The 23,864-nt window shown below is 48.8% G+C and overlaps 8 protein-coding genes across 8 annotated transcripts; 3 read left to right on the top strand and 5 right to left on the bottom strand.

Annotated features, from left to right (window-relative positions):
- The first annotated feature begins 534 nt into the window (after positions 1 to 534).
- BO82DRAFT_356235 (putative AMP-binding enzyme) lies at positions 535 to 3,547 on the top strand. Its single transcript, XM_025635671.1, has 5 exons — positions 535 to 755; positions 823 to 1,013; positions 1,087 to 1,342; positions 1,401 to 2,991; positions 3,055 to 3,547. The coding sequence occupies exons 2-5, from the start codon at positions 840 to 842 to the stop codon at positions 3,158 to 3,160; spliced, it is 2,127 nt and encodes a 708-aa protein (XP_025489826.1). The 5' UTR covers positions 535 to 755; positions 823 to 839; the 3' UTR covers positions 3,161 to 3,547.
- A 248-nt stretch (positions 3,548 to 3,795) lies between these two features.
- Positions 3,796 to 4,784, top strand: BO82DRAFT_263601 (uncharacterized protein; the record flags this gene model as incomplete). The annotated part of the gene is made up of 3 exons (XM_025630938.1): positions 3,796 to 4,276; positions 4,351 to 4,443; positions 4,573 to 4,784. Coding segments are annotated over 3 exons (786 nt in total), but the record flags the coding sequence as incomplete, so codon positions are not given.
- Positions 4,785 to 5,152: 368 nt separating this feature from the next.
- BO82DRAFT_393718 (WW domain-containing protein) lies at positions 5,153 to 6,564 on the bottom strand. Its single transcript, XM_025638690.1, has 2 exons — positions 6,451 to 6,564; positions 5,153 to 6,388 (listed from the first exon to the last, which is right to left on the bottom strand). The coding sequence occupies exons 1-2, from the start codon at positions 6,534 to 6,536 to the stop codon at positions 5,575 to 5,577; spliced, it is 900 nt and encodes a 299-aa protein (XP_025489824.1). The 5' UTR covers positions 6,537 to 6,564; the 3' UTR covers positions 5,153 to 5,574.
- A 254-nt stretch (positions 6,565 to 6,818) lies between these two features.
- pmp47 (putative peroxisomal membrane protein Pmp47) lies at positions 6,819 to 8,272 on the bottom strand (the record flags this gene model as incomplete). The annotated part of the gene is made up of 3 exons (XM_025640114.1): positions 6,819 to 7,297; positions 7,357 to 8,090; positions 8,148 to 8,272. 3 exons carry the CDS (start codon positions 8,270 to 8,272, stop codon positions 7,179 to 7,181), a joined length of 978 nt encoding a protein of 325 aa, XP_025489823.1. The 3' UTR covers positions 6,819 to 7,178.
- Positions 8,273 to 8,636: 364 nt separating this feature from the next.
- Positions 8,637 to 11,131, bottom strand: BO82DRAFT_384987 (Rab family GTPase YPT1; the record flags this gene model as incomplete). The annotated part of the gene is made up of 6 exons (XM_025638139.1): positions 11,012 to 11,131; positions 10,638 to 10,761; positions 10,525 to 10,572; positions 10,244 to 10,471; positions 10,036 to 10,173; positions 8,637 to 8,675 (listed from the first exon to the last, which is right to left on the bottom strand). Exons 1-6 carry the CDS (start codon positions 11,023 to 11,025, stop codon positions 8,637 to 8,639), a joined length of 591 nt encoding a protein of 196 aa, XP_025489822.1. The 5' UTR covers positions 11,026 to 11,131.
- Positions 11,132 to 11,468: 337 nt separating this feature from the next.
- BO82DRAFT_356230 (M1 family metallopeptidase) lies at positions 11,469 to 15,693 on the bottom strand. The gene is made up of 13 exons (XM_025635670.1): positions 15,603 to 15,693; positions 15,134 to 15,520; positions 14,906 to 15,075; positions 14,409 to 14,833; positions 14,137 to 14,358; positions 13,961 to 14,078; positions 13,786 to 13,902; positions 13,700 to 13,725; positions 13,434 to 13,644; positions 13,304 to 13,374; positions 12,811 to 13,253; positions 12,529 to 12,741; positions 11,469 to 12,469 (listed from the first exon to the last, which is right to left on the bottom strand). The coding sequence occupies exons 2-13, from the start codon at positions 15,466 to 15,468 to the stop codon at positions 11,875 to 11,877; spliced, it is 2,946 nt and encodes a 981-aa protein (XP_025489821.1). The 5' UTR covers positions 15,469 to 15,520; positions 15,603 to 15,693; the 3' UTR covers positions 11,469 to 11,874.
- Positions 15,694 to 16,008: 315 nt separating this feature from the next.
- On the top strand, positions 16,009 to 19,149 carry BO82DRAFT_393716 (TFIIH/NER complex subunit SSL1). The gene is made up of 6 exons (XM_025638689.1): positions 16,009 to 16,403; positions 16,502 to 16,837; positions 16,913 to 17,540; positions 17,771 to 17,785; positions 18,302 to 18,579; positions 18,650 to 19,149. Exons 1-6 carry the CDS (start codon positions 16,174 to 16,176, stop codon positions 18,978 to 18,980), a joined length of 1,818 nt encoding a protein of 605 aa, XP_025489820.1. The 5' UTR covers positions 16,009 to 16,173; the 3' UTR covers positions 18,981 to 19,149.
- Positions 19,147 to 22,591, bottom strand: BO82DRAFT_384984 (Pumilio-family RNA binding repeat protein; the record flags this gene model as incomplete). The annotated part of the gene is made up of 7 exons (XM_025638138.1): positions 19,147 to 19,842; positions 19,896 to 19,986; positions 20,039 to 20,318; positions 20,431 to 21,057; positions 21,109 to 22,257; positions 22,307 to 22,420; positions 22,484 to 22,591. 7 exons carry the CDS (start codon positions 22,589 to 22,591, stop codon positions 19,626 to 19,628), a joined length of 2,586 nt encoding a protein of 861 aa, XP_025489819.1. The 3' UTR covers positions 19,147 to 19,625.
- Positions 22,592 to 23,864: the final 1,273 nt, after the last annotated feature.

Below are 23,864 nucleotides of genomic sequence, written 5' to 3'. Positions count from 1 at the left end.
GTTTATACCTAGTCCTTTGGAAAGTGAGACATATTATACTCAGTACGTGAATGTAGCAGCAGCCAGACAATCAACCTGTTTCTTCTCCTGCTCTTCTCCTATCTGTTTTCTCATAAATTGTGAGCATGCGCAATGGCAGACAGAAGCGGAAGAAACCTCATAGGAACTCTTATTGCAGCAGAATCCCGAGGTAAATCAATTTGAGTACGAAAACGAGTCTTATAGTATGGTTATGAACCAGTTCACCGTCGACGGATGCAAAAGTCAGTCAAAATGGAAATGGCCCCGGCCGGCGCAATGGATGGCCGAAAAGAGTAAGTGCCGAGGCAGTACCAGCACCTGCTCTGCAATTTGACATCGCGTGGGGGAAGAAGCCGGGCCGACCAGTTAGAACTCGTGCTTTCGGTCTGAATTCCGGAGAAACCGCCAACCTTGAACTGAGTGGAGGATCTGACCCCGAACCCTCCTCTCCTGGGGCAAATGAAAGTGAATGAATGAGGGAGGCATTCCTTCAATCCCTCTTCCTCCGGCTCTCTTTCTTTCTCTCCGGTTTTTCTTTTCCCACCCCTCCCACCTTATCTATCCACCCGCCTGGTTGTCCTTCAGTCCGTTTCTCAGCCTCTTGGTCACTTCCACTCCCCCGCTTCGTTCTGTCATCTACTTCCTTGACGAGCATTCTCCCTCCCCTAAGGGTTCTTGTTAACGCAAAGTACCCGACTTCTTTACTGTTAGGTTGAGGGGCTCTTGAGCTTGAGGTACCTTTCTCCGAGACTCAGGAGACCACCTGTGGAGCTGTTTACTAACTCGATCGCAATCGAGCAGTCACGCTCCTCATCGCAATGTTCTTCTCCCAGCTACCGACTCATCTCCAGCGCGCTACCGAGCTACAGCAGGAGCCCCCTAAAGGCAAACCTTACGGCGTTGCTTTACCGGGCACCGAAAAACCAGGGCGCTCTCCCGTCTACCGGACCTGGAACTCAGCCAAAGAACTAGTGAAAACACTAGATCCTAACGTATGCTCGTTCGCGGACCCAATGAGATGAGAACTACGTTGGAATTGTTATTGACTGGCTTCGATTCTCTCAGGTCGCTACTGCGCATGACATATTTGAGTCGACCGCCAGTAGGGTGCCCAAGAGTGACTGCTTGGGATGGCGCCTATATGATCCGATAGCTAAGGCCTACGGCCCATACCAGTGGATGGACTACGAAACGGTCCAGAGGCGACGTACAGCTTTTGGTGCTGGTCTAGTCGAGCTACATCAGAAACATGGCTGCGATCGCCCTGGCCAGTATGGAATTGGCTTATGGTCCCAGAACCGCCCAGAGTGGCAACTGACTGGTATGGGGCACACCGTCAAATATGGGTAGAGCATAATTCCTGATTCTCGTGTCTATAGACCTTGCCTGCATGTCTCAAAGCCTGTACTCGGTCTCCATTTACGACGTTCTCGCGGCAGACGCTACGGAGTACATCATCAACCACGCCGAGTTGCACTGTGTTGTGACTTCTTTGCCTCATATCCCTACTCTGCTGAAATTAAAGCCATTGTTGCCCGGCCTGAAAATCATTGTCAGCATGGATCCTCTGGAGACTGGGGAACCCGCCGGCCTTTCGAAGCGCGCGCTCCTCGAATCGATTGCGGCTGGGCTGGAGGTTTCCATTTACACCATCGAGGAGGTGGAAGAGCTTGGGATGTTTTCGAAACGTACCTGCAATCCCCCAGGCCCATCTGACATAGTTACCATAAATTATACGTCCGGCACCACAGGGAATCCCAAAGGGGTGGTCCTGACCCATGAGAATACTGTCGCGGCAACTTCAAGCGGCCTCGTAGTAACCACGCAGGTACCCGGTGATACTCTGGCATCCTATCTTCCACTAGCACATATTTATGCACGACTGTCGGAGCATGCAGCATTCTGGGCGGGGGCTCGAATTGGCTACTTCCATGGCAATATGCTGGAACTTGTCGATGACTTGAAAGTCCTCAAGCCTACTGGATTCATGTCGGTCCCAAGACTGTTCAGTCGCTTCGGAAATGTCATTCGCTCGGCTACTGTGGACCAGCCCGGGTTCAAGGGAGCTTTGTCGAGACACGTTGTTGCGGCGAAGACAGCGAACCTGGAGAATCCCGATGCTAGCAAAGCCACAATAAAGCATACGGTATATGATCGCATCTGGTCGAAAAAGGTTTCCGCGGCGCTTGGTCTGGAGCGCACTAGGGTGATGGTCTCTGGTTCTGCGCCTCTGGACCCGACCCTCCACCAGTTTTTGAGACTGGCTACTGGTACCGATATAATCCAAGGTTACGGGTTGACCGAAACATACGCCATTGCATGCGCTCAATCCCCGCGAGATCTGACTGCCGGAAATTGTGGGCGACTTGCTCCATGCAACGAGGCCTGCTTGGTCTCTCTTCCGGACATGGACTACTCGGTCGATGATAAGCCTTTCCCACGGGGTGAACTGCTCTTACGTGGAGGGAACATCTTCCGTGAGTATTATAAGAATCCAGAAGAAACGGCCAATGCGATGACTGAAGACGGATGGTTCCGGACCGGCGACGTCTGCACCATCGATGATATGGGCCGAATCATAATCATTGATCGTCGCAAGAATGTCTTGAAGCTGGCGCAAGGAGAATACATTTCCCCTGAGCGTTTAGAGGGCGTTTACCTGTCTGAGCTGGGTTACTTGGCACAGGGCTATGTCCATGGTGATAGTGTACAGAGTTTCTTGGTGGGTATCTTTGGCGTGCAGCCTGAATCATATGCACCGTGGGCCAGCAAAGTGCTCCGCCGAAGCATTGAAGTCACGGACATTGACGGCATCAAATCGACTTTGGATGAACCTCAGATACGTCGCGCGGTGCTGCGGGATCTTGATCGCGTTGCAAAGAAACACAAACTTGCTGGCTACGAGAAAATCAAGAACTGCGCGCTGATGCTGGACCCTTTTACAGTCGAGAACAATCTATTGACTCCGACGTGAGTGGAACTCCCTTCCGTTTACCTCCTGCGCAAGTCTGACCAGATAATTAAACCCAATAGTTTGAAGCTGAAGCGTCCCCCGGCTGTGAAGAAGTATCGCCAAATCCTGGACGACCTATATACGAGGGCGTTGGCTGAGGAAGCCGCTCCGAAAGCCAAGCTCTAGGAGACACTGACCTCGATAATATGTTTGTGCTAAAATCCAGGAGAGCATGCTAGCCAGTTAAACTGCCGGAGCCGCCTTGTAGATATTTTCCCTGTGACTTTTCTCTTTTTCCGTGATTTAGCACTTAAGTGATTTTGGGATTCAAGGCTGAGCTTTTGAGCATGGTCAAAGGGCTGTTCAACCCTGGGTTTCTTTCTTTTGTGTTGGGGGTGGATAAAGTACTGTACAGTACTGTACTGGAGTTACTACATAGATAAGGCAGTCACGATTCTTAACACCGGAGATTTGAAGGTTGCGAACAAGAAAACATACGATTGTCTAGGAGACTGAACTTGGGTTGGGCCATGCTTAGAAATGAAATAGATAGGCATCACTAGTATAGTGAAGAGTGAAGTTAGTTCGCCTCATGATGAGCTTTGAGTTACAGCACATCTAAATGAGTACTCGGTGGTAGGCCTGAATGACTGCTTGGCGCTGGAGCTTCTTGATGCGTAACGTTACTGTACGATACTCATCATCTGCAACTCACCGGTTCGACCCCCAACTTCTTTAATCAATCCAACCAGTCCTTTCGAACTATCAACCAGCGACTGCTGCCTACCATGCGTTCGTCCAGCAGCTCCCTTGTGGGACTCGTTCTTCTCCTGCTGTCTACACCAATGCTGGTATATTCAGCCTTCACGATCACCATTCCATCATCCAGTCTGCTCCCCAATCCCCACGCTCTCCCCGCTGGAACCCATGCGACGTTGACCACGCTTCCCTCATCGCCCTCGTCGCCCTCGCAGTTGACTGCGTCCCTCACTCGCTCTGCGACATTCGTCTTCGCCAATATCCCTGCCCATTCGAAGCCTCAATCCTATATTCTCGACATCCGCTCGCCGGATGTCATCTTCGCCCCGTACCGCGTGGACATTGCCGCTGATGGAAGCGTTCTCGGCATCTGGGAGACCTTCCGCGCGAACCCCTGGGATAATAGAGGCCCGGAGAAGTACATCCTCGATGTCACTACTGCCGCTGGGCAAGATGGAGCTGTCTCTGCTGCAACCACGCCCGATGTGACTGTCGAGGCCCGAGTCCTTGCCCGGAGAAACTTCTACGAGGAACGCCCAAGGTGTATGTTCTATGTGAACAACGACACATTGGCTTGGACCATATGGAATAGCTGATCGTTCGTCCTAATCAATTAGTCTCGCCCTTGGCGCTGTTCAAGAATCCTATGATCCTACTAGCTTTGGTCGCTTTGGGATTTACATTTGGCATGCCGAAGTTGATGGAAAACAGTGAGTTGCCTCTCTCTCTCTCTTCACCCGAAGCATTTTCTTTCCTTTTGGATCACTTTTATCCTATTTTTGGTTCAACCATGACCTGTTTTGCCCATGTTAATGCTTCCGTGTACTCTTGCGCTCTAGTGGACCCCGAGATGCGTGCCGAATTCGAGAAACAATCTCGCTCCTCCCCGATTACGGGTGCCACACGCAGCGCCATGGCCGGCGGCGGAGCGCCCGGCAATTTCGACTTGGCAGGATGGATGGCTGGAGCCACTCCCAGGCCCGCGCCCGGTGCTGACGAAGTTGCTGCGTCGGGCAGAGATAGCGGGGGTGCTTCTCGGAGAAGAGGATAGGCATGCAGGCCCTGCGGCGTCGGAATGACAACGCAGCGCGGGAAGTTTGGATGCTCGCCAACCTTCATTCCTGTGCTCGTACAGGAGGTAGAAAGCGCGACGTATAACATTAGAGCGAGCTTAATCAAGCGAACCTTGTCTGCTTATAATCCCCCTTTACCTCGCTTTACCTACACCTAACGATGGCATAGGCTTGCCACGCTTCACGAGCCATCTTGCCTCGCGCCCGGGAAAGAAGCTCATATAGAAGGAAGTTTATTTCATGCGAGGATTCAGATCTAGCGTTTGAATTTGATCTAACATAAAACAATGATTCAAGTCTAGCTATTTTGACATTGACGGAAAACCTCTTTGAAAGGGAGGTACTGATATGGAGATACTGATATAGCTTCCAACAAAAAATCACAGAATTCGCCTAGACGAGCAGACAGTTTGGGTTAACTCACTCCTCATGGAGCTAGGAATGTTGGATCGGATCCGTTGGCTGCCCGCATGGCAGATTGAATTTATTGTATGCTCTGGTCTGAAGTACAGTAGATTTCTACCCAAAGTATCCCCGAGGTGGGTTTGTAGGCGAGCTGTGGATAATACATCATGTCAACAGTTACGTGCGGGCCAGTGACGGTAGGAGCGGCCGTTGCGCTAAACCACACAATTCTAAGAGACACGAGCGACAAACCGTATACATCATCATCATGACACATAAGCTATTCATAAGGGCACCTCGCGCAGCCAGGGTTCGCACATAAAATATCAGAACAGAGATGGGCTGAAAATAAAGGGCGACGCTTTAGAAGTCACCGCCAAAGTCATCACCACCGCCAAAGTCACCCCCATAATCATCCCCATAATCACCTGGGGGAGGACCGTAATCGTGCGACATGTCTTCCACAGCATCAGCGAGCAGCATGCCACCCAGAAGTCCACCTCCAACACCTAAAGCTGCAGCACCCGCGGTGCCCATCCCATGCCGGCGCTGTTGCGGCTGTTGTTGGGTTGGGTAAAAGCCACCCTGTGGTGGATATGATGGGTAACCATACCCTGTCTGTTGCGGAGCATAACCAGCGCCACCACCGTAGTAGTACCCGCCTTGAGGGTAGCCATATGACTGTTGCGGTACGGGTTGCTGCGGCCGAGGGGATGACGCGCCGCTATTACCGGCGACTTTTCCTTTCAACTTGCTGAAAAACCCTTTGCTGCGCTGCTGAGCCGGTCCAGGAGAAGAGTTCTGCGATTGTGGTTCCAATGACGGATATCCAGCAGTTTGTCTCCGAGAACCATCGGTGTAGTAGTCAGATGCAGCACCGCCCGAGCTCGCCGGGCTCCTGCGACGAGCTCGAGCATTCTCCTCTGCCTGTAGCTGAGCAGCAAGCCGAGCATCGTCATCTAAATTATGGTGCCCGGATTCTGGTGAAATGTATGGGTTCCTCGAATCAAGAGGTTTCTTGTCACCTGCAGCAGCCAGTGAAGAGGAGTCAGCAGGACCCGACGCATCGTAAGACGGTGGCGGCTCGCTCGGTGGTCCATGTATTTCTGGTTCTGCTTGGTTCGGTCCTTCGGGACGTTCCCATTGTGATCGACCAGTTCGTAGGTTTACGAAGAACCTGAGGTCGTTATCAGTCTTGCTCGATCCATATTGCATTCGATGATTGGGTGATATGCATACCACTGATTATAGCGGTCATCATACTGAGCCTTCCATCCTTCAGGGACAGAAGGGGTTGGAGGGCCAGGCGGCGGGGCAAACGACATGAATAATATAGATGGCAACTTATAACTAGTAAGCTTAGTACTTACTTATGGTTTCAACAAGACAGTAGTTAGTTATCAGAAAGAAACAGAAAAAAAAATCAAATCTCATCTGAAATCAAACCAGACGGAGGAGTAATTCCGGCTTAAGATTGAACAGAGGCCATAGGTGTCGTAGATGCAGACGATGGGGTGCATTATATACAGCGAGCAGTAGTTGTTTTCGATGTGGCGCTGCTCAGCCGCATGACGTCATTGTGGAAGATGGAGATTGGTATCACATGGGAAGAAAGTGTCTAGTAATCACTAATCATGTGGTTAACTGTGTACATACTGTCTTTGTATACTACTCTGTGAATAAGCAAGTTCGGCCAGACCATTGACTGACTAGTCAAATCAGTCAGGTTTAGATCCACCAATGACCAAGAGCTCATGCCACTCTACCATCTGATGCATAATTGAAACTTGCCCGTCAAAGACAACGTCTAGATCTATACCAAGAATCCCTTGCTGCATAGTGAGACAGGATTGTAAGGAATATCTAAGTGGAAAAGCTTCCCTAAGTTCGCTGTTGGCTGTCGTGACTGTCAGAATCCCTCCCACCCTTACCCAAAACAATACTGCTCGTAGTGATACAGCCATCCTCTACTTCGAAATCCCACGGCCCCTCTTCCGAATTGAAACCATAGCCTCGTACAAAACATCCTTAAAGCCAAATAAGAATGCCGCAGTAATTGCACTTTGCGTCACTTTTGGTCCAATTCCTGTTTCAATAATGTAAGCTGTCTTTCACCAAGCACTTCGTCAATTCGGGTTCACTTGCCGTTGTATAGGCCAGCATAACCTTCTTCCTGAATTATTCTCTTCAAGCTCCCATTCAAACTCTCCCGGGGCCCGTCTTTACTTGCAACATGCATGCGGCTCTTGACTGTGATGTAAGGATATGTGATCGAAGTAGCGAGTATTTTACCAAGGGCGCCCAAGTAGAACGCATCCTTGGGTGTCATCCGTCTGCGACGCTCGACGATGTTTTTCAATTGCTCAAAGATCGTATATTGCAAGATAGGGTTGACCACCAATACGAGAGCTGGCAGGACACCGGCGAAGAGGGCCTTTGGGCCCTCTCGGCGCAGCAAGTCCATCAGTGTAGCGATTGTCGTTGCTCGCTCCTTTCCAGGAAAAGCACCGGGCAATGACTCCTGATCCGAATCAGACTTGCGGGCTGTCATTCTGGTGTTTACCACCCAAATCGGATTGGTGATCATGACTGTGGCGATCCCTGCAATAGCACCGGCAATCATGGACTCAACGGTTGTGAGCTTTCTGGATGCTCTTCCTGCTTTTGCAGCTGCCTTTTCGAAGGCGGAACGTGTCCATTCATACCAATAATAGTAAACGAAATTGGTAACACTAATACCAAAAAGTGCCGACTCAAGTCCCGAATATAGTCCGGCAAACCCCTCTCTCCGGACGATGCGACGAACCGCGTCATAGATTGTCGAATGGGCCCGCTTGGATTCAACCTGGGCCCTTGTTGAGAGAGTGATGAGCGGGTAACTTGAAGGATAAACCAAGCGTTAATGAAGACCCAGTCGAGCAGGAAGCGTTACTCACGTCAACGCCATCGAGAGAATGCCGCCTCCCGCACCGGCCAAGGCATGCGCTATGTTATCGCTCTGTTGCATGGCAGCGGATACTGCCAACCCCTTCTTCTCCTCATGGATACTTGCTTGAGACATCGGCACGGACTCTTCACGCTGCGTCCAAAATTGATGCAAGATTAATATGATAGAAGGGAACTTGCTTGTGCTGAAAGTAATACATGCGTTGCAGTACTCACAAATATGATTGAGCGAGTTTGGAGGATGGGCTTTCTATTGTCCCAACTGAGAAAGTCAGGTCAAGGAAGGGCGCGCGTTGCAGGAAGGAGCGAAGCAAAAAGTCAAGACACAAACAATAAAAAGCTGCAGGATGTTGTTTATTAGAGACCTTATCGAGAGAAGGGTAAAAGGGGGGACCAGGTGAAAGGATCGAGTTTTGAGACACCGAGATATGTAGAAGGGCGAGAGAATGACTCGGCTCAGGAGGTAACAGCAACGATGCTCATGACGTTTGCCGAAATTTGGGCCTCGGCTGATGCCCCTCTCCCGCAGAATTCGGGGTTCAGTCGCGTGTTTACCAAAGGTACAGTGCCCAGTAGGATGTTGACCAGATTCTAGCGGCAAATGCTGACATGTACAGGACTAGAGCTAGTGCGATGAAAGGGTAAGTAGCTCACATCGGCACGCCTACCCCAGATATACATGTATGTACTGTATACCGCATAGTTAGTAGCCAGATAGAATGACATATCGGAGTCACGCTTGCTTACGTTGTTATCGTTATCGTGGATGAGGTCCGTTACAAATCTGGAGCGTACTGTACGGTACTTACATTGCAAGAGCCACTAAGCCCAGAAAAAAATTTCAGCCAAGTACTCATGAATTTACTTGCATTCGACGGTAGGTAACTTGGCTAACCAGTCAGGTGCAAAAACACGACTAGGAGGTAGTAGGTAAAGTCAGGTTGCCGACACCTTACTACGTAGCAATTCAATGCGGAGAAGCCAATTTCGCATGTGACATTCATTGCCTTCCTGCGGTAACCAATCAATCACTAAATGGGCTGCCGACCCCCCAGCCAGAGGCCACCCCACCTCCCCTTCCTTGCAGAGGTGGGTAAGGACTGTACTAGGTAGGTCCCTGTACGGAGTACTCAACTGTATATTAGCTGTCGCTCCTAAAAACCATCTATCAGCCTGGGATGGTAGTTAGCCACTTATTGATCTATTAACTGAGTAGAAAAGTCTAACTATACGGAAGGCAAAATAGTAGAGAAGGGATCAGGAGGAAGGGTGGGACCTGCAGTAATAAGAGCCCACTGATTCGACGCTTTTGCTTAAAGATTCATTGTCTTCTGAATTGACTAAATATTCGACCCCGAGCGAGTAAACAAGCCAAACAATCCAACTTACTAGAAGAAATATCAATCGAATGGAGATTTGTGGGAGAGACACTAGTAAGGAAGAGATAGAAACTCGAAAGGATTATGGGTGGAAACCAGCGTGGTGAAAGCAAGAAACAATGAACAAAGGAAGCGGATTGGGGGCAGGGCAGGGGAGACTGAAGAAAACTCAGCAAAAAGCAGGCGGGGATGAAAGTAGGTGCATCTGTGGTGTGACAGTGTATAAAGACGAAACGCAAGCCCTCTAACGCATGAAAAATGAAACGATTCCTATGGTCATTCCCAGCATGAAGGATCTGCATCCACCCCAGCATTGGGAAGACAGCCAGTGATGAGGCGCAGCCGGTACATCTTCCCCCTAGCTCATCTTCTTGGATCCCATAGTCCCACTTCTGCCGTGACATGTTGGAAGGACAGCACCTGGAATTACGGGCACAGACGTCTAACAGCAGCCGCCAGAAGAGCCAGACTGAACTCCCTGGCCCTGGCCAACTTGCACAGTGGGTTTGTTGTTGACGGTGGCAGTTCCCATACGTTCCTTGATCTGTCTAGCCATTGTCAAGAAAGCTTGCTCGACATTCGAGGCATTCTTGGCCGAGGTCTCCAGGAACGGTATTCCGAGGCTGTCCGCAAATTCCTGTAGCATTTACATACTCCATCAGTTGCCGACCGGAAAGCTCTAGAAACTGGCGACTGTAAATACATACCTTGGCCACTGTGTACTCCACTACCTTCTTGTCTTCCATATCGCTCTTGTTGCCCACAAGCAACTTATTGACACCCTCGGTGGCATAACGGTCAATTTCTTGGAGCCACTGCTTAACGTTGTTGAATGAGTCCATATCAGTCACGTCGTAGACAACGCAGATACCATGGGCACCACGGTAATACGACGAAGTGATAGTCCTGAAACGCTCCTGGCCCGCAGTATCCCACTGAAATGCATTAGTGATCCCTGGTCATCATGGCGCATTACCGGCTTCCTTACAATCTGGAGTTTCACCGTCTTCCCGTCGAGTTCAATAGTGCGAATTTTCTAAAGCATACTATTAGCAGGCCGGTACACGGGGAAGCGGAGCCTGAGTTGGGAAAGACACCTACAAAATCGACACCGATGGTGGAGATGTAGCTTTCCGTGTAGGTATCATCGGCAAATCGAAGAAGCAAGCAGGACTTTCCAACACCAGAATCTCCAATAAGGAGAAGCTTGAAGAGGTAATCGTATCTGCTCGAAGCGTCAGCCTAGCTAAGAATGAGACACCGGGCCGCCCATCTTCGTTCTCGCCGCTGGAAAGGGAGTATGGAGGCGGGGAGAGATCGGGGCAACTCTAAAAGAAGACACAAATTAGCAACGTGCCAGTAGAGACAATCCGAGGGACTGCATGTTAGATGGAATGTGATGCAAGAGTTTGTGGTGAATAATACAACAGCACGCAACCCCGATGAATCGCTCGGGGGCGGAGCCAGGCACTTACGACTCAGGGTTCATGGTGGAAATGGTGTGGAGGTATGTGTCGAAATTTGCAGGTGCTTAGAACAAAGAAAAAGAATATCGAGGACTGGTTTAAAGCTATCTGGACACGTTTGAATGAAAAGGTGCAGGTAGGAGTGGCAGCAAGCTGTGATTGTAAATGATGCTCGGAGTGTCTGTCTATTAAGCTGAGAGTGACCAGGCGGTCTCTTGGAAATGGCGGTTGTTGCGTTGCTGACGACTGCAGGAGAGCAGGGGAGCCCAACGTGCAGGTTCCAGCCGCGGGCTGCTGGTGACCGTTTCACACTCCAGACCCACCCACCTACCTCAAAAGCCCATGGACTAATCTGGATTAGTGTCCTGGTACAGAAAGTCTTACTAAGTCCAACAATTGGGACACTAACTCACTGTTACTTGTAGTTAGGTAATTAAATATAAGTAAGCGTGGTAGTTTCGGTGCGGTGGGAATAGTCACATTATTCATTGGCATTTTCCAGTAAAATCTTCTGCAGAATGTGTCATGGGTACAACATGGTCCCTTCTCCATCAGAAACCACCACAAGAGCTAGTCATGCAGATGTACGGCGAGGATAACCGTCGGTCAATTTGAGATCTGCTCATTATTCGTAGTTCCTCACAAATGACCATCTCATTTTGAAACCAATAACATCACTCTATCTCGACAGACATCCAACGAGCCAATGAAGGTGGGAAAGCACCTCTACACATTCCTTCATTCAATCTCGGCCGTTTCGCCTGCTATTGCTCAGGTGATTCTCCCAGCCACAGTGGGGCTGGCTCTCACTGAATAACTATGTCATACGAACCCACCCCCTCAAAAGAGCAGTAATCGCTGTTTCTAACTAGTCACACATACCCATGAGCCTGAAGCCACTCCAACACCAGACCCTCATCTCTGTCTTTGTAGTGCACATTTGTGCGGATGCTATCAGCAACAATGACCAGAGCACGGTCGTAGGCACTGGTATCCTTGTCCCGAAAGAAGGCAGAGATGTCGGTTTCAATGGTGTGATCGGCGAACTTAGAAAGTCCCATGCGCACAAAGCGCTCGAAAACAACATTGTTTGTCGATAAACGAGATTCGACCATGTCCCAATGCGTTTTCATGTACTCCCAAAGTAAATGGCGAGTGCTTGAATTCGAAGCAAGTGAAACCGCACCGTTATGTATGTCCTGTATAGCAACCTTGTCTGAGAAGACAAAATCCAGGTAGTCCCTGACCAAATCAGGATTTTTCGTGCGTCCAAGAGCCCCTAGGCAGATCTCTTTGCCATCGACAGAATCGGTTCTCAAATATTCCTCCTTGACGGAAGCATACTCTTGATTCCCACCCTCAGAAACTATAACACCAAAAATAACAGAGCGCAGGTTCGTATGCACGGCGTTTTTGTCTTTAGCTGTGTTCCAGAGCTGGAAGCGTCGTGTTGCCTCGGAAATCATACTAAGGTTGAATTTTAGTGGAGATTTCAGTAAGCAGCCTCAGGATGTGAAGCCACTTACTCTTTATGCCCAGCATGGCATGCCATTCCAATCAAAAGTTTCCGAAGCTGTACAGTAAGATAATCATCTTCGGGCTTGAACTCCCAGCCGATTTCTTCAGCGGCCAGTGAGACTAATTCGAGGGTAAATTTCTTCAGCCCTGACAAAACCGAGTTGTTCTGTGCAAACACCGAGCGTAGGTTTCCGATAGAAGTTGAGATTTGAGACCAGATCCTAGAATATAAACATCGTTAGACTGAGATCACAAATAAGACGCACTAATGGCGTTCATGGGATGCTGACAGGTAGTTCTTTTCTTCTTTGAAACCACTCAGTAAAGATAACAAGGCAGTCGTTGTGCCATTACCAGAAACGGCAAGGGCAGCAGCATCGCCGATCAGGCCAATCTTATCCTCAGTACTTAGTAGATCCAAAGCCTGTCCGAGTTTAGCCAAACGATCAGCAGGGTAATTGGTACGGTAGAAGCCAGAAAGGTTCTTGTTTATCTTGTAGAAAGATTCCTGCCCCACACCGGGGACGGAATCTGATTTAGATACCAGAGCACCCTTATTTGTGTCAGACACCTCAAGGGCCGACTGGATACCTAGCGGAATCCACCATGTTGTTTCGTCCTCCTCCGGTTTGGCATCACCTGTCGAGAGAAAGCGGTTTTGCCGGATGTTGATTCGACCCGGCTCCTCGGTGATAGTGATAACAGGGAATCCGATCTTGCGAATCCAAGGATCCTATACCACCTATTAGTTCAAGGGACCTCAATTAAACTCAAAAACATTACCATGAAGCTAGTTACATCCTGGTTGGATGCCTTGCTTAGAGCCGACCAAAGATCATTTGTGGTAGCATTGCCTGTGCATTATCAAAATCAGCAACCCAACATTCGCAAGCTTGTTGCATTGCCAACTTGCCGTAAGCGTGTGCCTTGAGATACGCAGCTACACCGCGTAGAAAGGTCTCTCGACCGAGGTGATCACTCAGCATGCGAATGACCGAGCTTCCCTTCAGATAGCTGATGTGATCGAAGATCTGATCCACCTCGAGAGCGTTTCTAACAGGTACCTCAATCGGATGTGATGCCCGCAAAGAGTCAAGCTGGAAAGCTTGTTGGACACCCTCAGCCTGTGTGCCGGTCAACATAGAACTAACATGTGGAGTTACCTCGGGAATTGCGCACAACAAACTGAGACCAGATATTCCATTCTGGATGTAGAACCTAGGTTAGTTCTATTCAACAATGACCACACGATGGCCAATACTTACCAGGATAGAAGTGGTCAACAGCAAGCCAACCGACCCAAGTTGCAAACCCTTCGTTAAGCCATAGTTCGTTCCACCAATCCATCGTAACGAGGTTGCCAAACCATTGATGAGCCAATTCTGAGAGAATTACGGGTTACATATGAGGTGGTATTGCCTTGAAAAAAGGAAGGCTTACCGTGCGCGACCACATAAGCAATGCGGTTCTTATACCGGGTATCGGACTTGCCCTCTTCAAAAAGCACAGCAGTTGTTCGGTACGTTACGAGTCCCCAATTTTCCATAGCACCCATCGCCTATACAGCATTAGTAGGCTTGTTTGATGTCTTAAAAGCGTGAAGGAAGGGTGTTCACAAATTCATGGACAGCGAGAAGATCCGCCTTGGGCAAGGGATATTCTATCTCGAATATCTCGGAGAAGTAGTCAACGGTGCGATGAGCACATTCTAAGGCGAATCGAGCTTGTTCTTTCAGACCTCTGGTTGTATAGACACGGACAGGTATACTCTTTCCTTGATATTTGCGTTCTGTCATCGCCTCCACGTATTCGAAATCGCCAACTGCCCACGCCAGAAGCTGGATTTGATATTAGAGGGAATTCTCGCCGAATCACTGGAAAGACTCACATATGTGCTCATGACGGGAGTTCTCTCAAAAGAGACAACTTTGAGTCCCGGCTTACGTCCAGCCCTCTCATCTTTAATAGGCATGTTGCTCAGGGCAGTTTGACCGGTGGGCACCTCGATCTCAAAATCAAAAGTGGCTTTCAGATTTGGTTCGTCGAAGCATGGGAAAGCCCGACGCGCGTCACAAGACTCGAATTGGGTGCTCAACATGTAGTGGAAGTCTCCTTCTTTGGGTGTGTCTCCAGCTGGTTCCACAACAGGGGTGTATTTAGACCGGTAGAACCCAGCCATCGCATTGTTCATAGTTCCGGTAAAATTCACCGAGAGAAGAATATTTGAGGGTGCAATTTCCGACGGGAACTTGAAAGTCACACGCTCTGAGGTTCTATCATAGGTGATCTCGGATGCTTCGGACAATTTGGTCCCTAACGCAGGCTGTCAATACTACGGCAAAGGGAACAATTGTGAGCAGAGCCGGGTGCAGGTTGATGACGGACCATCTTCACCATGTATTTCGACTTTCTGAACCTCGATTTCCTTCGAGTTGAGCACAATCTCCTTCGTAGGGCGGGTGACTCTGGCCTTAATCCTGATGATACCATTATAGCCCCAGGAACCACTGAACTGTAGATCAAACAAAGACACATCGTAATGGACTGGGACAACTCTGTGCTCGTCGTTAGAAAGGTGTCTTTTGAGAACCGCAGTCACGGTTTGCAACTTACACGTCCGGGAGGACATCTCTGTCCTTTGATGCCATTGTGTGGGTGCGGAAATCAGAAGAGCAACACCTTGCAGAGGACGGATGGCCAGCAGGCGTGAGGGTAGGAAGCAAATGTGTGCGCGGGGAGAGCGAAAGAGCCGATATATGGCGGGAACGCGAGGAAGCGAAGGAGGGGGACCAGGGGATGGGAGGGGAGGGGCAGTAGAGGGAAACTGGTCGGACCGGCTGATAAACCAGAAATCGTCCACGGATTGGAGCTTTGACACCAGTACGTGTACATCTGGCTGGCGACGCTGTGGCGGCTGTGCTTCTAACGGGACACCTTCTTCCCCACATTTATGCTAATGGTATCTGGATCTGGTCAAACGAGCCTAAATTGGGCAAATCTCTGTCTACGGTTATCTTCAGCCCACGCCACAAAGCCTCATTTACCTGTGACGATATAGATATGGAGTGGTACGCATACATACAAGTAATTCAGATAATCCGGAGTGGGGAGAGATTGCAATGAGGGTAAGAGTCCTGAGAGCCTGGAGACAAAATCACTTTATGGTGTTTTACAGAAGGCTCGGGCAAAGACTGAAAGGCAGAGTGGGGAGGGGAGGAAATCGTACGTAAACAAAGCCTAGTAAGTAAGAATGATATGAACCCAAGAGTCAAGTAAATTTTAGTACTCCATAGTTATTCAATGATTATTATTATTATTATGTTCCGTCAGGACACAGACCGGAGCTCCGACGGAGCTTGGACCCTTTTCGGGAGATGAACGTAATTCTTGGTTATTTCATTATCTAATCACGGCCGAAGGATGAGTAATCAGTAGTTGTAAGTTAAGTTAACTCTTCCTAGTCGAACTACTCAACATTCCTACTGCATGCACTATCTAAGAGTACCTTACAGCATTGATACTCAAGGTGTCTAACCACAACACACTAGTCCCAAAAACCGCTAAAGCCGATTTTTCAAGTATCTTCACCTACCCTGTTCGTTCGCTTTGATCCCAGATCCGTTTTTGTCGCAGCCTTCCTCAAAATTCTAAACATGGCCGATTCCGATGAAGAGTATGCTGGGGAAATCTCCGAGGATGAGGTAGATGGCAGTCATATCTCATCTCGAGGCGGAGTCGCTCAACCGCCGCGTTCGAAAAGGAAGAAAAATCGCGGAGGCGCCGAATGGGAGGTCTCAAGGACTTGGGAGAGCTTGGTCGAAGGCGCAGATGGCACGATCAACTCCACAGTAGAGGGCCTGCTTGAAGCTGGGAAAAGGAAGAGGTTAGCTTCTCTTTTCTCTCACTCTTGATGCATGCCGAAGGGGAAAACAAACGACATTGAATACAGGTGGGTTATGGCGAAGCTGAAAATCTTCACAGACTTCTACGGGACACCACACCATTACAACGAGGCATTATCCGCCACCTTATCCTGATTCTTGATTTGTCACACTCAATGGCAGAAAAGGATCTACGGCCAACGCGATATCTCCTGTCTCTGCGCTATGCTCAAGAGTTCGTCAGAGAATTCTTTGAACAGAACCCGATCTCTCAATTGGGTGTGCTTGGCCTGAGAGATGGCCTCGCAGTACGGGTTAGTGATATGAGTGGAAATCCTACTGAACATATCAGTGCAATTCAAGCCCTACGAGAGCATGACCCGAAAGGTCTTCCTAGTTTACAGAACGGGCTTGAAATGGCTCGAGGTGCTCTCTTGTATGTTCGCACCATCCAGAGTATTGGCGCAGCTAATTTGCGCCCACAAATCACACCAACTAACCCATGTTTCAGTCATACTCCCACTCACGGTACCCGTGAAGTCTTGATCATCTTTGGTTCCTTGCTCTCCTCTGATCCAGGTGATATTCACCATACCATAGCAACTCTGGTTAGCGAGAAAATCCGTGTTGGCATCGTGGGCCTTGCTGCTCAAGTAGCCATCTGCCGCGAGCTTTGCTCTAAGACAAATCATGGCGATGATAAAACGTACGGCGTGGCTCTTAACGAGCAGCACTTTCGTGAATTGGTAATGGGCGTCACAACCCCTCCAGCCACGTTTTCTCAAAGGCAGTCCGCAAGTTCCCTCCTGATGATGGGATTTCCATCACGTTCTGTCGAAGCCCACCCTTCTCTTTGCGCGTGCCATTCGAATGCTTCTTGCGGGGGCTATTCCTGCTCTCGATGCAATAGCAAGGTTTGCGGCCTTCCTGCCGAATGCCCTTCTTGCAGTCTAACACTAATCCTTTCCACGCATCTTGCTCGGTCTTATCATCATCTTTTCCCATTGATGAACTGGGTCGAAGTTCCATGGGCGCGAGCCTCGCGTAGCCTGGCCTGCTTCGCTTGTGGTATAACTTTCCCCCAAGTGCCCCCTAGAGAACAATGGCAGGCCGCAGATGTACAGTCTAGAGGGATGAGCGTAAGCAGTCGCTATGAATGCACCGTGTGCCGTAACAATTTCTGCATTGATTGTGACCTTTTTGCTCACGAAGTTGTGCACAATTGCCCTGGTTGTCAAAGCGAGACCACATTGTCAACAACGTCTGGGCTGGTTCAGGTAATTGACAGAATGGATACATCGGCATAACTTGGTCGACATCATTCAGCAATACTACGGGACCTTCCGGTTCAATGACCTATTTCATACAGGAATTGCACATCTCCGTAAGCCTTACACTGTAGATGCTGGTGCAGAAAGAACCATCAGGGTCAGCTTCGGGGATGTTAAATCCGCTGCTACCATTTGGCCACTCTGCACGGAATGCGGTTATTCTTGCAGGTTGGCACTGGTGTGGTGTCGTGGTGATGCAGTAGGCACATCCTTCACTACAATGCGCATGTGACAATCCCAGCGAGCGGATATCCGGTCATAAAAGAGGCCAAGGAGTGAGTAGAAGATGGTACCGATATCTTAGGAGGTAGCAAGCTTGAATAACTGTGTCAAAGAAATCACTTGAATCTTGAAACAAGCTACCAAGTGCTGTGGCCTTGATTCGATCATTGGGTTTTGTAGTGGTTGCGGAATAGACAGACCTCGGCTAGTCTTGTATTCTACTCTGTACCGCTTGTCACAGAACCCAGGTTCACATGCCGCAGTTCCGCTTCTCTTGACGCTTCAATTGACAAGCATCCGATACATCACCTTTGACATTAGCTCATGTCCGATATAGTACGCATTAGCTCCTCAATACGGTCATGAATCCCACGCGTACACCTGCTGTGTGGGAGGCTTCAATCCAGTCTTCAGGCAAAGAAGCAGTTCCCCCGCCTGGAGTCGAGCAGGAGAAGTGGGACATTGAGCTCTTTGAAAGACTCAGTTCCTATCCATTCGAGGATGATCATGAGTTTGCACACGGGCTCTCGATAATTCTCGGGCACCCTGAGATACCAGCGTCAAGGGCGGAGATTGACCGGGACGATGACGTTACGTTACAGGCTAAATGTTTCTACTTCTCGAGGTTAGAACTTTCAACAGAAAATTTAGAACCCATAGCTCTAACCATGACTATCATTGCTCTCTCGGTTCAGAAAAAAGAAACTCCCGACCCCCGTGAACGTCGGAGATTACCAACTATGGTTACAAGCCAGACCAATAGCAGCTGAAGCTGCTGGTCCTGTAAACCAGCAGCAACTCAACAATGTGGTATCTGAAGACCATGCAAATGCGCCCTTGAAGCAAGCAGAACCCGCGTATCCCTCCTCATTCGCTCATATAGTCGAACTCATTACGACCGGGCAAACCATACCTGGAATTCAGCAGATCCCAGACACTATACTCGCTGGCCAAGACACTCCAAGTGCCAGGTCGAGGAGACGGAAGCCGTGGGAGCTGGAAAGCGGCGAGCATGTTAGCAGATGAAAGCCGACTACGGGCTGGTTTTCAAAAACGTGCTCAACCAGCCAAGTTGATTCCATGCCTTTAGCGGATGACCGATTGAGTCCTCATCAGTATGTGAGATCAGTAGTCCGATATGTCATATTAGTTCATAGGTAACAATAAGAGCTTCTGCAAAGTAGGTAGTAAACTGGCAATAATTCATGATTTGTCGTAAACCAACCTCTCGCACAAGCAATTGTATTTTGACGGCACGTTCCTTGCCTTGTCCTCATACTTGAAACAATGAATAATGAAGAACATAGGTAATATAGCATCGACATCATCCCATCTCGCTAATTCTCCTGGTCGTTTCTCTTCTTCACCTCTTCGACTTGCTCCAGGTAGATATAGGAAAGAGCTGTCCTGGATCATGAGCCACAAAAACACCGCATGGTGCTGTGCAGGAGCGCATATGAAAGAATATTATGTGAAATTCGTCTGACTTAGACAAGATGGATCACGCACAAAGCGCAGCGCAGCCCTTTGAAGCGTAACGATCAAAGTGAATGTGTGCAGGCCACTGGGCGTCTACCTAGAACAAATCGATGTGGTAGGTTTGTTTGTATCTCTCGTCACATGATTGAAAGAATGGGTTTCATTCTCGATACTCTTTTCTTCACATTGTGGTCATCGAAATGGTGGGTAGTTGGGGTTCCACTGAGTTGCGCGACTGAAACGTCCGCTGTGTTGTCCAGGCATCTGGTATCTTTCGTCGCTGAAATTGCCGAAACGATTGACTGAAAGGCCGGCACCTGGCCCGGGACGAGTTGTGTGAGAAGGGTTACAACATAGCATGGCCACGCGGGAGCCGAACTTAGAGCCACGCAAGGACACCATGTGTTTTCTGCACGTCGCGTCAGGATCAAGCACGATTTTATTCAACAGATGAGCGAATACCTGATATGGCTGGCAACCAACTCACGCTGGTGCGATGCGGCATTTATCAATATCCATTGAATAAGGTAATTGCCATATTGGTCCCCAGCAACTGAATTAAGTCAGACAGCTACAAACAATAAGTAGTTTACGCAAGGACTTACTATCAATCAAAGGCATCCTCGGGCGATCACTGCGGCCTGTGCATACTCGAGCAAGATAGCGTTCTAGGAACTCGGAGCCACCTATCTTCAGGCATTTCTCCACAATCTTCGAAGCAAATTGGTCCATGCTGTAATCAACTGACCAAGCAAGAATGTGCTCAACGGCGCGGCTTTTGTCGTGTGGAGCACCATGTTCGCAAACATGCTGGATACACCAGTTTCCAAACTGACCGTGGGCAAGTATGTCGATCTTCGATAACACCTCTTCGATAGCAGGGCGCTGTCATCGCGTTAGCAAGCATTCAGCAGGGCTCATTGACTGTCCTCTAAGCAGCCTGCTCCAGACTCCCTAGGGCCATTGAAGAACAAAGAAGAGGATGATCAAGTATCACCTTTTCGTCCTCGACGCAATTCTCGAATATGTTCTGCACTACCAAACTTCCCGTCTCGCCCAATGCGACTTCGTGCCACATCCCGCATAGTGCTTCGTTTACTTTACTCATGATCTGCGGGGGTTCTCCGCTCCATCGCAATTCGAACAGCTTCTGCCAGACATGGCATGCGTACCTATGGATGACAGTTTCTGGTATTCGCCGCAGAAGTTCATGGACCATAACCGCTTTATGCTCTTCTGGGACGCAGTCAAAGGCCTTTTGTATCACATGGCAACCGAAAGGATCCATACTTAGGCTCAGGGTATTTCCTTTGATAGCATTGGCAATTGCAATGATCTGGTCGGGGGTTCCATGTTCGAAGCAGCGTTGGACGAGAAAGTTCCCGAAGCGGTTCACCATGAGCGGATAGGCTTGATGTACAATCGCCTCTATGATTTCATACTTTTGCTCGTTTGTCCCAACCTTGAGCTTTTGTTGTAGGAATATCGAAGCTTGCTGGTCGTTATTACATACGATCTTATCGACTATATATTTCCAATCGCAAGAAACATTTTTGTCAAGCAGTCGTCGGTAGTTGATTGGTTCCAATGGTGAAATGTACGTTTGGCTGGGATTTGTGCCCATCTAAATTCATAAGCTCAAGTCAAAGCGACAGGAAGGTGGAACGTCTCTCACCGACGAGGCTTGCCATGAGTTAGACGTATTGAACTCTGTGGCTGTTGGTGAGAGTGGGGTTCCAATTGGGCGTTGATGGTATGTATGAATTGGATACAGTCCAACTTGTTGGTAAGCAGCGTTGGACCTTTCCATGGAAGATCTTGAAAGAGTTGACTCGGGACTTGACGCAAAGGCAGCTGGCCATGGAGTACCGTGGCTTGAGAAGCATGATCCGCCACGGCTGTTCTGGGTGAATGAGCGCCGCGGTCCTAGCCCTGGAGCTTGAAGGTACCTAACTTGTTCCTCAGGTATACTTGCATCAAGGGTGAAGGGTCCCGGGGCTGGACCTGAGATAACTCGGTGTGACTGAAAAACATCGTGGCTCGGCACGCAAGGGTTTGTACTCGAGCCAGCCCAGAATCTGTTAGAGTCCTCGCCATAGGTACTGTTACAAGGCAAATGGAGTGGCTCTCCATAAGGTCTTTCCATGGTCGGGCTCATATTTGTGCTCATCGCTTGCTGGGTTGTAGATGTCCAAAATGCCCGATTCCTGTTGTATGCTCCAGCAGAGAGAGCATCAGACATGTCGGACTGAGAGTCATCTTGCGTATTCCAGCCATCCTGGATAGAAGTAAAGCATGTTTGTGACGCTTTGAATGCACTTTGCAAATTGGCGATTGTTTGTTCCGTTACTTCTCGTCCATTGAACTCGGCTTCAGAAGGGGGTCCGAGTGCTTGGTCTATAGTATGTTTGATCACTCGAGTCTGGGCTAATTCCTGCTCTTGCAGGGCTATCTTTGAGTTGGCAGCCAGTAGTTCCTGCTTCAAACGTAACACCTCGGCCATGTCGATGTGAGCTGCCTGCGACGGCTCAGTTTCAACCAGGTCACTTGATGTGCGAGGAATTTCTCCTGATGGTAAACTGCTGGGAGACTTGTCAAGGTCTGTATGCTCATCACCGAAGTCCGGATTTGTCTCATTGTCGAACATGTGATGGCTATGTCGCTTGAGTAAATGTTGCTCGCTAGGTATCCTTGAAAACAGGCTCTGGTCCACGGGTAGCTTGGCCTCGGACGGCTGAGGCTTGGGAGAAAGCTTGGCTAATATCCTGTCCATCTCGGTGTGGGTACATGGGGAGACAATATTGAAATGCTCCAACTTCTGCTTCTAGGCTTGTGAGATCTTGGACTAATGGCATTAGTCGCGAAATTCTGACCTTGCTTGATGTGACATCATGGTAAAAGTCATCCGCCGCGGTTTGACTGCCTCCGGGGACAGACGATCTCAGAGACTCCGACACACTGGCTGGAGCCTTGGAATGTGCATGGCTCTAAGATTGACGTACTACTGTCAGAACTGTATAGCTACTGCATCGTGTTTGTTAGAGACTCACTGCAACCCCGCCTTCGAGATCTAGTACATGGGAAGTACTCGCAACACTGTGAGGAAGGCCACTATCGGTGCAGTTCAGCTTGGACGATGCTATTGACATGAGAGACATCATGTGTCGAGAGCCGCCTAATTGAAGTTCAGCTTCAAAATTCGCGACGGTGCACCCGTCCAATATCATACGTGAGAGCAGGTGGCTGGAGCAGTCGAGAGTCAAATGGCGTCAATCGCTTTGCAAGGAATGTTTAGGTGGTCGTTATTTGAGGATGGACCGGAACGACAATAATTATTGGTAAGATACGACCAGATCCCATCCAGAAAAAGGCAGGGTAGATAGTCACTATATCAGAAAGAAGATATATGAAGCCTTCGGTATCCCTACTGGCCTGTATACTGCACGGATAGCGGGCTTAGTGCTATGATTCGGAAGCAGCGACGGGGAGTATTGGTTGGTACCTACCTAGTAGAATGAAGCCCCGAACTTAGGAGCAATGATCGGAGGAAGTTGCGTGCGAAGGGCCGCTACCAATGAAAGGTATCTGCAGAGTTGGTAAATCAAGGTACCTATCTAGGTAGTGGCATCATGTCTATCAGTATGTCAAAGAAAACGACTGAGGAGGATTGGTTATCAATCTTTGCGTTGCAATAGCTTGATAGGTACTGTACAGTGAGCAGGAGACTGTCCTGAGAAGTGCACTATAATTTACGGAATACTCTATTTGAAGTAGGTTTTCATACTCACATAGTAAGAGATATACATACATTATGTACGATCAAAGTAAGACTCTGTACACGCATAAGTACTATGTATATAAGATGGTGCAGTAGCAGGGTGTTCGGAACCTATAGCCCTATAACCTACCTACCTATAGTACCTTCTTCTTTTAAAAAGGTTCAGAGAGTATGATTTTTTACTATCTTTGACTATCTATAGGTGTTTTACCTACATAACACTACTGTAGTAGTGCTATTGACATAGATCTGTACCATAGTGCAAGGCTAGTAGATTATTTCAATCTAATGCTAAAACTTTATACGGAGGGTCTTTTTTTTTTCAAGCAACTCTCCACTACTGTAGTATTCTAATACTATCATACTGCCACTATAGCCATTTACTACGGGCTAGTGGCCTGTTTCTGTAGCGATTTTAATAACTCACTTGTAGGCAATATGGAATAATTCCTTAGTAGACGTTGACTGTTATTGCTAACACTTTATTCAAGAATACTTACAATTATATGCCTTGTAGTACTGTTACTAAAGAACATATTCAAAGCCCAAAGCTTAAAGAAAGATCTGGGGGCTGGATACTGCAGGTAACAATTTCTTTTCTTAGGCGGCGTATCCACAATATATACAGATTAGACTACAGAGTACAGTGTACT

This window comes from Aspergillus uvarum (assembly GCF_003184745.1).
Source record: "Aspergillus uvarum CBS 121591 unplaced genomic scaffold BO82scaffold_44, whole genome shotgun sequence".
NCBI lineage: Eukaryota > Fungi > Ascomycota > Eurotiomycetes > Eurotiales > Aspergillaceae > Aspergillus > Aspergillus uvarum.
Note: the sequence above shows the minus strand (reverse complement) of the source record. Positions and strands in the feature narration are given on the sequence as shown.

What these genes read in the sequence shown, in the direction of transcription:
- BO82DRAFT_393716 (XM_025638689.1), top strand. Translation starts at nt 16,174, where the DNA reads ATGGCCGATTCCGATGAAGAGTATGCTGGGGAAATCTCCGAGGATGAG. An exon ending in GAAGCTGGGAAAAGGAAGAG is followed by an intron (nt 16,404 to 16,501) that starts GTTAGCTTCTCT and finishes AAATCTTCACAG; the next exon opens with ACTTCTACGGGACACCACAC. An exon ending in AAATGTTTCTACTTCTCGAG is followed by an intron (nt 18,580 to 18,649) that starts GTTAGAACTTTC and finishes CTCTCGGTTCAG; the next exon opens with AAAAAAGAAACTCCCGACCC.
- BO82DRAFT_356235 (XM_025635671.1), top strand. Translation starts at nt 840, where the DNA reads ATGTTCTTCTCCCAGCTACCGACTCATCTCCAGCGCGCTACCGAGCTA. An exon ending in CCCAGAGTGGCAACTGACTG is followed by an intron (nt 1,343 to 1,400) that starts GTATGGGGCACA and finishes TCGTGTCTATAG; the next exon opens with ACCTTGCCTGCATGTCTCAA. An exon ending in AACAATCTATTGACTCCGAC is followed by an intron (nt 2,992 to 3,054) that starts GTGAGTGGAACT and finishes TAAACCCAATAG; the next exon opens with TTTGAAGCTGAAGCGTCCCC.
- BO82DRAFT_356230 (XM_025635670.1), bottom strand. Translation starts at nt 15,468, where the DNA reads ATGTGGGGAAGAAGGTGTCCCGTTAGAAGCACAGCCGCCACAGCGTCG. An exon ending in CGAAATACATGGTGAAGATG is followed by an intron (nt 14,834 to 14,905) that starts GTCCGTCATCAA and finishes AGCCTGCGTTAG; the next exon opens with GGACCAAATTGTCCGAAGCA. An exon ending in ATATCTGGTCTCAGTTTGTT is followed by an intron (nt 13,645 to 13,699) that starts GTGCGCAATTCC and finishes ACCGGCACACAG; the next exon opens with GCTGAGGGTGTCCAACAAGC.
- BO82DRAFT_393718 (XM_025638690.1), bottom strand. Translation starts at nt 6,536, where the DNA reads ATGTCGTTTGCCCCGCCGCCTGGCCCTCCAACCCCTTCTGTCCCTGAA. An exon ending in GATGACCGCTATAATCAGTG is followed by an intron (nt 6,389 to 6,450) that starts GTATGCATATCA and finishes TAACGACCTCAG; the next exon opens with GTTCTTCGTAAACCTACGAA.